We start from the raw sequence: 11,746 nt of genomic DNA, 5'->3' as shown, positions 1-11,746 counted from the left end.
ATTGAGATCTAGAATTTTCGGAACATTTGGTGTAAAAATTTTTGCTTGCCTGCCTCTCCTAGGATTTTCGAACATCTGAAAAATGGTATAATCGCCCATTTTTAACGGATTTTTACCCTAAAAAGGTCACCTAGAATTTTCGGGAGCCTTTTTTCTGGCTAAAATTTTCGAAAGGTAAGTTTTTATCCCTATAATTTTCGGATCACCAGACTTTCAGCTAGGAAATCCGAACAGATGAAAATTTTTTAGGGGATAAAAATGTGCCCATATCTACCGTTAGAATACTAAAATACGCTTAACAATGCTATGTTTAAGTGGTTTTGAACTATAATATTCTCGTTGGGTGCCCGGTGTTTACGGTTTTCAATGTGACCTGTGTGATGCGGGTTATGTAGGTTACACACGCGGACAGTTACATATCATAGTTACTAACCGTGTAAAAGGACATAAACAACAATCCCTCCGCCATTGCCAAACACTATAAGAACATACACGGGACAATGCCCCAGGGCCTGCTAAAGCGTTTCGATGTGCTTAAGAAATGCAGAAACAAATTTGACTGCTTAGTGTACGGAATGCTTTTTATAAAAGCGTTAAAGCCAAATCTCAACGTGCAATCAGACTCCATTCGTGCGAAAGTATTTTTATAAACTTTTTATAATCTTCGCACCCTCGTAAGTTAACTTTTCGCCCCAAAACCGCTTTAAATTTGCATGATCTATTTTCTATTTTCCTTGATAATGAAGTCATGAATACTCCGAAACGTCGGATTTTATCATTTGTTTTTACAGTAGTTTTACTCGGAATTATGAAAGAGCATGTCATTGGCCGATGACTTCCCTATTTTTTTTTTACCACGTGAAAGTTTTGAGACATGGTTATCATCATGCTTAAAATTATCAACAAGGATAAGGGTCTTTTGAACAGTAAATGCTCGCAAAATTAGTGGACCCGACTTTTTCAAGGGTTCATTAAAGTCAATTTTCCTTTCAATGCCGCTTGCACAACAGATTCCTCTTCTCGCTTAGCTTAAGGCCACGTCATTCTCTCACAAAAGTACAAACGTGGATTTTAGACAAGGATCGAGCAGTTGCTCAAGTTGAGTACAAGGAAAACTCACTGTTTCAAACGAAGGCCGGTGTAATTTGACAAGCAGACGTTGCGAAGTGGTATGGCGAGGGCTTCCATTTTTTCCCGGGTTGGACTACCGTCTTATCTGGTTTGAGTTTCTTGCTTCTCTGGCATTACTGCAAAAACAACATTTAAATGGGTCTGTTTTGAATAGATTTTATGTCATCTCCTGATTCTCCTGTAACTCTTTTTTAAGTGACCAACTTGCAAGAGGGGAACAGTCAACAAATGCCCACAGACACAATCTCTCTTGTTAACGTATACCCTTATCATCATGGCATTCTGTCAAGTGGTCTCAGAGTGGTGAAGATCCGGACAACAATGCGTAGAACCGCAATCTCAAAATAGCAGAACGCATTCCAAGTTCTATGCAGCGCTCCAACTGAAATAATTGAAAATATCTTACATGAACTAAATGAACTCTTGGTATAAATGAAATATAACTAAAGGAACTCTAACGGAGTCCACAAGCTGTGAATAACCTATACTTAAGTGCTTGTGGACAAGTAAATTAAGTTGGTGCATTTCAAATGAGCCGAGTAAAATCCTCACAGAAATGCTCAAAAGAGTATAAGGCCTGAAGGAAACTAAGTAGCATCTATGAACGTCAAACAAATGTTCTAACGTCAGATCCACCTGTGTGCTGAAGTTCCCCTATATATGACTTGCCCACACGACGAAAGAAAATAAATAATTGAGAGAGATAGACCCACAAGGAGAAAACGGCCATTGAAAAAAGAGTGTCTAAAGGCTGAAAAAGAAAAATACCGAAAAGAAAAGATTGGCATGCAACAGATAAAGAGATGAGAAAGGCAATAAAAAATCATAATCGTGCTGAGTCAGCCAGTAACAAAAATAGATACCGCAATATCAAATTATACAGTCATTAGTCCGTTGGTACAAAACTTCCGCATATGCTAACTTCCTCCACCGTGAGAGAAAAGTTAGATCTTCTTTCAGGAGCCGGGACTTGAAAGGCAACTTTGGAGTCGATTTGACCGCATACCCACGCAATCGCTAGCTGGCCAATTAGAATCAAACTAAATGTTGCAGTAACGAATGCAATTACGTTCTTTCACTAGCTCAATATGTGTAAATAAATGTTTGTTAAACAGGCGACGTTGAACTGTAATCTTTATAACTGGTTGCCTTATTAAATTCTGTGAAGAGTTATTAGACCGGGCTTGGGCTTTTTGTGTCTCCAGCATGTGTTGATCAAGGGTGAGGAGGAAGAATTTTTAGCCAAGGACCGGGGGTGGGAGACTCCTATAACTTAAACCCCGGCTAAACATCATAACATTGTTAGAAGAACATATCCCAACATAATTGTTATAAAAACGCTTCTAGATACGCGTTGTTGGAAACACGTTACTTATTCACTTTAGTCCAACTCCGCCGTTTTCGATTACTTATGGTTCTCGGCTTGGAAAGTGGGCCCTTAACTCTGATTGGTCTTTGCAATGCAACATTGTTGAAAGGGCTGCTACGCGCTTCATCTTTTGTCGCATGTTGGAGAAAATGTTTGATCGACTAAATATAGTTAGTAGAGGGGACTGGCAGTCCCCTCTATTAACTATGATTGAAATCAAACATTCTTCGAACACAAAATGTTGAACATGTCAAACGTCATCAAACATGCATGGTATACGTTCTAACATTGTTGATCCAACAAATGTTTTATAACAATGTTTAAGGTGTATCCGGAGCTTTAGAACAATTTCCACCTGAGACCGTTCAAGTTTGCCTCTTTTAAAGTCTTGAGCCATCATCTTTCCCGAGGTTCTTGTGGCATCAACCTCGTTCCCGGGGTGACAAAAAGACCCTGGGAACGGGGTCCGGGCTAAAACTTTCTGGTGAACTTCCCCAGTTCATGAGAACGAATTCGAAGGCATACATAACTTTCAGTATTGCCACAATACTGAATTTTTTTTTATAGAATCGCGAAGTCAGTATTCTGCTTGCTTTTAGCTCGCTGGCTAATTAAAAGACGATTTATTCTAATTAGCTGAGTCCGGTTCTTCCACAAACTTGCGGAATAAACACAAAAAATTCCGGCATTTAACTATTTAATACTGGCAGCGTTGTTGTCAAATTCTGTCAAAGAAAACTGCTGAAAGAATTCTTGACCATTAAAATTACAAAATAAAGAAAAAAATTGTGAAATAAATAACAGACATCAAATCATCCATCTATGAAGCGAGTTCACCCAACTGTATCTGCCTGAAACTTTGTTAAACATTGCAATAAATTTGTCACAAAGAAACTTCTAGATCTGTGTATTTGTACTTATTTATAACTTTAAGAGCATCAAGTTCGTTTATGACTGGCATTGCTGTTACCGGACCGCTGGAATGTCGTCGAGTCGAACCGTAAAGAGATATCTTCATCTTAAAATTGATATTTCTCAGTGAACGTTCTCTGAAATAAATTGTCTTTTTTAGATTGAACTCGATTGCAATGTCATTGTGGTATACAAAACGTCGGTTTTCTTTCCCTGGGCTGCTCTATCCAATTGACTGTCTACTTTCTACAGTCTTTCTTCTTGGGCGAGCCGTCGGCTTTGAAGAGGCTATCTAATATCTCAATGACGTGAAATTTCAGATAGCTTTTCCGTGTAAATGTGGTGATCTTGTAATAAAACCGCTTTCATTGAATTTTTTCATGAATTATCGTTAATACGAAGTGACTATGTTGAAGCAAAGTTGGGGGTTCAAATTTTGAACTTCTTACGGAATATTACATGTAAAGCTGCAAAATGTTTGTTTGTAAGTTTGCTGCAAAGCTCCCCTAGGCCTTCTTTCCGAGCTAACTCGCACAAGCTCTACACGAAATCAAATGATCTCTTTATTATCTCTGAATTACAGGTTGCTAACGGACGTTTATGATTTATCTTGTTTGTGGAGTACCAATGTCAAGAGCTCCGGAATTAACAGGTTCGAAGGCAATATGACGAAAGTAAATTAGTTCATCACTTTGAAGAACACCGCCTAAGTTCCTTTCCTTGTCTTTGGTACAAACCGATTTTATTTTAAAAGTAAACATAATCAAGGAGTATATCGTATGAAAATAAATTTCGTGAATTAATATCTACGTCTTAAGTTTAATACCTCAATTTAAACGTGATCTGTTGTTTTTGACTTATGATATTGAAGAAAATGAACAAAGAAATTGACATCATATACTCAAGAGGTAAGCAATACTGGAATACTTAAATTGGTTCTCAGAAAACTCGTCTTATTGGTTATTCGCTCGTATATATTGTGAATGTGAAGAAAACGAAATATCACAAAAGGAGGCACAGCCGGAGAGAACTTCGTTGCAAGCATGAAGGTGTTTCTGCTTTCTGTGGTGGTAAGTATCTTTGATTAAGTTATGGGGTTTTATGTTCCTCATAATTCTTAAGTTCCATTTTGTCAAAAGTCTTGTTTTACTACGAATGCCATGAAGGTGATCATGTATTCGTGAAGCTTTGACGTAACGTAGTTTCGAATAGCTTGCGTAAGTGTAATTGTGAAGTTCTTTTGAAACGAAGAGGTAAATCGAGTATCCTTTTAAGACAGATTTGTATAATTGGTCCCTAGTTACTTCGCATTATTGATACATTTGCAGGAGTGGATAGGAACATATTATTACTCGAACACGAAGTGGTTTTAGAGTATTAATCATTTATCCTGGCTTTCATTACATTAACAGCACTTCATTTTCCTATTTCTTTCCGTTAAAGAAAGAACTGTCAGGAAATAGTTAGCGAAAAACCACAATTTCTCCCGTGATGGCAATTAAGGAAGAATATGTTTGTACTATGATTAAAGATCTTTCATCACATTATTCAAATATTTGAGACTGGCTGTTTGCGCGAAAATAAGATTATTTTTTTGTGATGTAACGTCGAAATGATCGGGAAAGGATCCCTTTGCGAGGCGCAGGCAGATTTCTCCTCGCTAGACATCTTAACAGACAACTGAAAAGTTAACTTTTTCCGTCAAGCTCTTAAAAGAAGTTCAGAGCTCACAAATCGCAAATATGATCGCAAATATGATCAGGCTGATATGATCTGCCAAACGTGATAAATCGGACCGCGATTTACTTATGCTAGATTACAGATTCATTTTAAAAGCCAAACTAAATTTAGGGTGCGTTCGATTGACCCTATTCCGGAATAAGAATACGTGGAGTGATGATTTAAAACACTATGTGTGGCGTTTTGAAGCAACAAGGATAATAAAGCATTTTAGCAGTTGTTTGATAATATTAATGTGAATCTCCGCAAAAACGAAGCATTTCTAACTTCTATTCCATGCATTCCTATTCCGGAATACGTGCAATCGAACGCACGCTTGGACTATTCACTGATTTGACCTTATTTACATTCCTAAATATATCAGCTCAAGATCTCTCTCTCGTTCTCCAACTCAAGCAAAACCACAATCGCTTATACGCTACCTAACAACCAACTAGCTTGGGAAAATAAACAAAAGACACGCTCGAAGAAATATCGAAATCTCTTGAGAGCTTTCTAGACTCGCGCACAATTTTGGGATACATTAACTAGTTACATCGCCGTGTTCAAAAATTTCTCCTCGCCAACCATCACCGAGAATATCGTGAACTTCTGATTTGCGGAATAAGTCGTTAGAGTTTTGTGGTCGATTTTTCGCAAATCTGTGGTTTTTCGGGTTTGGTCTTTCTTGTGGTCTGAGTTTCTTTTTTTAGCTTTCAGTATTAGGCAACATAAAAGCGAATCTTTACTTGGAAAGTATCTATCGAGTTTACGCACTGAACAATTCCCTCGCGGTTCCAGTTGGTGGTTATGCACCATTCTCAACGAAAAAAGAGAATATGTAGAGAAGAAACAACCTGATTGAATGAAACTCTGTTCCTAATTAGTGAAACAGTCGAAATGATTATGAAAGTATATAAGAGACGGGAAAAGAGCAAGCGATGGCAGGACTAATTCCATGCCTTAATAAATAAAAAAAGGTCTTTAACAATTATTATTATTATTATTGCTTACAGCAGTAGTTTAACTTTGGTTCAGAAGACGAGCTTTTGCCATATCCTGGCCATATCCTATACCGAATTAGAATGATTTAATGCATTTTACATTACGCACCATATATGTGACTGGATAGTATGTTTAATTTAGCGCGACTGAATTAAGGTCGGCGTTTGAGAACACAGTTCAGCCGAAAAGTATCACATGAGATCCGCTCCTATTCTGTCAACGAGGAAGATACATTGGTGGTCTCCTACGACGTCACCGCCCTTTTCACCAATGTGCCGTTGAGTGAGATTATTAACATCTTGGTCAACAAAGCGTTCGATGATGATTGGTTCAATAAAGCCTATGGCCTCAATTTGTAAAAAGAACAGCTTATCAAGCTATTTGAGATTGCCACGACCAATTAATTAACTCTTTCAGTTCAATTGTTAACTTTTATGCCTTTCTCCCCTACCACAGGATAGGACCTTGTAAGCTAGTGGGCTGCATACCCGCGCTCGTTTACTGGGCACTAGAATAAAAACGGACAATCCAAGATGGAGTAAAATGGCTAAGGGCAAAGGCCCAAAGCCGATTTAATCATTCAAACTTTCTTGAATTTATTACAAAAATAATTGCTCTATAAAATGTGTTGAGCCCAGTAAAGGTGAGGGCACAAAAACGCAAAATAAACTAAACAAGATACCCTAAGGAAAAAGCGGACAGGCCAAGGGGAGGAGGAGGTATGTAAAAACGAAGTGTGATCCAGCGAGGAAAAACAAGAATGAATAAATGCGTGCCTGCTTTGTAGCCTGGCCGAAAGTCATCACGAGTGGGGCTCAATACATTGAGGCAACCAAACACCCTGTCCAGGCCCCGCCCGTGTCCTATGCTATTACATAACAAAACTGTTGCACAACAATTCAAAGCACGTGCATTCCATGTTGCACAGTAGAAATTAACTGAATTCCTCGGGAAGAAAGCCATAAAAATTCTATTCGCATAGCAAATAATCTCTTTCAAACAAACAGATGGAGTGGCTATGCGCTCTCCCCTGGCCCTTTAATGGCCAATGTCTTCATGTGTCTTCTTGAAGAACAGCTCACACTCGATCAAATGGTACCAAATCTGTACAAGAGGTATGCTGATGATACCTTGTCCAGGATGCCAAGCGCTAATACTGCTGCGGTGTTCCTAACTACTCTGATTGGCGCACATCCCAGTTAAGCGTTTTACGATGGTGCTTCCTGTGGAAAATAAGGTCCTTTTTATTTGCATTGACCTGGCATTGACTTTGTTAAGAATGGAACTAAACTTGAAACTCAAGTGTACAGAAAACCACCACTGAGTTGGCTTTTACACTTTCACAGTCAAAAGTGTAAGTGCCTATGCCCTATCTTCTACAACTGTGGCTTTTAATACAGCTGTAATATGACAAACTGCGTTCTGTTTTCAGTCGCTATGACTATCCGGCTGGCTTAATAATTAATTCTACTACTAACAACTTTATTTTGCATAATGCCTCAGGGTGGTAAGCAACACCAATGATGGTGGCACAATGAGAATTAGTCTTTCATTCAAAGCTGATCAAGTGGCTGTCAATGCGGTCCGTAAACGATTGTACGCGATCTTAGTCATAAGATTGGTGTTACAGTACAACCCGTTTTCGTGAGCAAAAATTGGGGCAAGATCTTAAACCCTAAGAAATCAAGCCATCGGTTGTGAATCGGCAATGTGTTGTTTATTATTTTAAATGTGATCTGATGTGCGATGCGGATTATGTTAGGTATATACAGCCCGACATTACTGAACACAAACATTCGGCAATTGGTCGACATCTACTATTGTTCTTTTAGTATTATAGAATGCAATTTTTAAATTACGTTGACTTGATAATAACGTTTAGCTAACGTCGAAACGTCGCTGTTTCTTAAAAAAAGTTGTTAACAAAGTTTAAATATGTTTTAACGCAGTTTTTTTTATAGATAAATGTCATCGTAATTGTCTTTCCTATTGCCATTATAACTGTCGTTTCCATTTCCATTTTTTTGTCATTCACACTGAATTGTCGTTGCTATCGCCAACGTTATTGTCATTGTTATTATCATTGCTATTCATGCCATTATAATAATAAATTATCGTTGTCATTTCCATTGCTATCACCACTGTTATCATCATTGTCCATTGGCGATGGTCGTGATTGTTGTCTTGGTCGTTTATATTTTGAGAGTAGTGACCTTTGTTTTTAAATAGGTTCTGACTGCTTGCATGGTGATCACAGAGTCGGCGCCGTTTGCTTCACTACTGGGAGAACTCGATGAACAAAGACAGAAAAGGAGTGACTTCAGACTAGAGCTAGGTAACAGACAATTTACTTGCTTAAGGAGAAATTGTTAAGATACGTTTTTGAAAAAATAAACACATTTTTCGATAATTTCTGAAACTTTATTGCTGTAACAACAAATATACGAAAAAATTACACCACTAACAGTTAGTATTCACCCTGACGAAGGGTTAATGCTAGAAAGGTCAGTTTCCAAATCTCAACACAGTGCGTGTCCGTTTACCCCATCAGTTTCAACTTATTGTATACCAAATTTTCGTGTTTGATTCATCCACAACGAGGTGGCCCAACTCTTTTGGTTGAAACACTTTGAGTACATCACCTTAAGTTTCATACCAAAGCACCGAATATTGCGCTAGCCACCAGCAATTCAGTAAGTAGCCTTCCAAAGCTTATTAAGTATGCCATTTGTTTTGACATTAGGGGACTCCCATCTGGAGAGCTTGATATGTGCAGCATGCACAGGAGTCAACGAGACAGAATGCACCCGTTCTGAAATAGAAGAGCAGTGTGCTCCAGGCGAAATCTGTACTACTCTTGAGGCTTTTAGTCTTACGACACTCACAACGACCGTCACAAGACAATGTTTCAATCTCACCGAACCTAATTGCGATTTTAATCCGGGATGCGATGCTCTTAACTCCACCGGCGACATTCAATCATGCGCTCAGTTCTGCTGCGGTATAAGCTTGTGTAATGCTGGAATCCAAACTACCGATGCACCCACGACGATTGGAGTAACAACTGCAGGGCCAACAACTGCAGGGCCAACAACTGCAGGGCCAACTACGGCAGGGTCAACTACGGCAGGGCCAACTACGGCAGCGCCAACTACGGCAGCGCCAACTACGGCAGCGCCAACTACGGGACAACCAACAACGGTGCGAACCACAGAACCACAAACAACAACGGCACCAGCCACAACAGTACAAACAACCATGTCACCAACAACGACACCCACAGTAGCACCAACAACACCTCTTAGTAAGTAGAGTTTATCCCTTTGTGTTTTAAACTGATAAATGCATTGACTTAATTCGACTACGATGGAAGGTTGGTCTTGGCCTGCTCACTCCGTAGGGGAAGTGCTTCGGAAAACTCAGTAGACTGAGATACCCATGCACTTCAGTGACACAAGCAAGCCACTAGTTTCGCGTGCACGAAAGAGCCCCATCGCTTGGATAACTATAGCCTTCGTAGCATTCGTTTCCATTTCTGTTTAAAGCGTGAAAAGGAACATTTTTTGTGAGCCATGAAAAAAAAAATGGCACTGATACGCGTAGGAGGCTAGCTAAGCGAACAAATAAACAAAACCTACAAAAGGCATTGCTGTGGAATTCTCAGAAAACGTTTATATTTTTGGGTGAAAAGATTAGTTGCTCCCTTCATTTTCTGGAATGCGGATCCAAACCCTCCCTCACTCGCACTCGTGCCATCCCTCTTTTTAGCCAAGAGAGTGACGACACAAGCGCGGGGAATACTAAACAATTAGACCCCTGGCCCTTGAGGGCGAGGGGTCTAATTGTTTTAGTATCATCCAACTAGTCGGACAGAAAAGCAATAATAAAGTTAGCAAATGCAAGTTGAAGAAATAATTATTTGAGAATAAAACGAAAGAAAGCGTCACGCTTTTCACTGCTCCTGGAGTATTACTAATAGTCCTCTGGTAGCGTAGCCAATTAAAACGCAGGATTTGCATTAGTCCACTGGCTGGGTGATACCAATTTCAGTTAGTATATATCACACAAGTAAATAGCGCTTTCTGCGCCTTCTGATTGGCCAGCTCCGAGGTGAATAGCAAGTACAATTCACCTCTGAGAAAACGGAGAAAAACAAAATGGCTTCCCTTTTCGCTTCGGTCACCGAGGAGAAAATTTTATCGATAAAGCCGGCTGATTATTCAACTTGTGTGGTATATACTAAAATAATTATTCACCTCAGTGTCGGTGAAAGTGGCGGATATCTACCTCACAATATCTACCACTATTGACCTCCACTTCGGTGAATAATTGTCAGTTAGTGGCGCACTTCCATCTCCCACTCGCCTAAAAAGAAAAGGAAGCGGCGACTGCTACTCTGGATAAGGGAATGACTCTAGGGCGGACTTCTCGCCGTCTACCGTTTATAGAATTCTTCGGCTAAACATTAACATGATGCCCAGTCATAGTTTTTTGCAGCCCTCTGAGGTAATCGAACCTCCGTTGACGTGGCGAACACTTCTCAGCACCATCCGGATTTAAAGGTGGTTCTCGACTGTGCTATGCCGGAAGCGATTGACTGCACTAGCATGGGGTATCTAAACAGAAAGTCCTGTTAGAAATCATTAGGGAATCTTAAAATGATAGACAAACTGTAACAGTGAGGACACTCGAACCATGCACACTTGATATTTGTTTTTACATTATTTTAGTGACTATAGAATGTGGGCTCGTCCTTTTGACAAGAGTATTTAATGTTTTTACACGTACAAAATGCTATACATGTAACACTATACGTCATAAGAAGAGCCTTTATTTCTTAGTCGTCGAAAAAAACAATGTACACAAAAATGTCAAGTGTTCACGGTTCACGTGTCCTTACTGTAAACGTTATATTAATTGGATGAATGAAGTCGTATTCGCAATATTCTTTGTGCTGCTTGTAACTTAAACAACGTTAAAGGTGTTCTTTTTACAGAGCCCAGCTATAACGCCAACGGTTTTGCTCGTTATCCCCCTTTCCCTAAAAAGGGAAAAAACGTGGAATAGACAGAGGTCTCTATGAAACCTTTTATAAATACTAATCAACGATTTATGAGACTCTTGTTATTACTTTCGTTTTCATTGGCAGATTGCGATCAGATTCTAGTTGACCGACAAGGGCAATTCAGCAGCCCTAATTTTCCGGGGAATTATCCAAACGGTGTAACCTGTACGTTCGTTATATTTCTTCCCGTTAACGATGTACTGAATATACAACTGCTCACCCTTAGACTCAGCAACCCAGGGTAAGTCACCATCATGAAAACAGCTCCATGTTGCATAATTACCAGATTGCAGAATGTCTCAACTCTTAACTTCGTCCTCGGTATTTGGAAATCTTCGTTTGCAATTCTTGTCTCATTGACACATGCTCAAATCTTTATCTCATTAGCATATACGCATCATCTTCCATTTTTTCTTAGTCAATCGAGAGAACGCTGTCACGATGCCTTGGGACACAAGGGACAGAAAATTATTTGCATCTCCCACATCCCCAAAAACAATAAATAGATTCTGTCCGTTTTACTCTAATCCCTCGCAAGTCCCTTC

General features: G+C 39.4%; 1 protein-coding gene across 1 annotated transcript in view; it reads left to right on the top strand.

Annotated features, from left to right (window-relative positions):
- The first annotated feature begins 4,327 nt into the window (after positions 1 to 4,327).
- The window catches only part of LOC138004309 (threonine-rich protein-like), a 15,932-nt gene continuing 8,513 nt past the window's right edge, over positions 4,328 to 11,746 (top strand). The window contains exons 1-4 of the mRNA XM_068850788.1: positions 4,328 to 4,482; positions 8,366 to 8,471; positions 8,880 to 9,440; positions 11,286 to 11,442. Coding sequence (XP_068706889.1) covers positions 4,456 to 4,482; positions 8,366 to 8,471; positions 8,880 to 9,440; positions 11,286 to 11,442 — 851 coding nt within the window. The 5' untranslated portion in view covers positions 4,328 to 4,455. The remainder of the gene's footprint in view (positions 4,483 to 8,365; positions 8,472 to 8,879; positions 9,441 to 11,285; positions 11,443 to 11,746) is intronic.

The sequence above is a fragment of the Montipora foliosa genome, chromosome 1 (assembly GCF_036669935.1).
Source record: "Montipora foliosa isolate CH-2021 chromosome 1, ASM3666993v2, whole genome shotgun sequence".
Taxonomy (NCBI): Eukaryota; Metazoa; Cnidaria; class Anthozoa; order Scleractinia; family Acroporidae; genus Montipora; species Montipora foliosa.
This window is presented reverse-complemented; position numbering and strand designations above follow the sequence as displayed.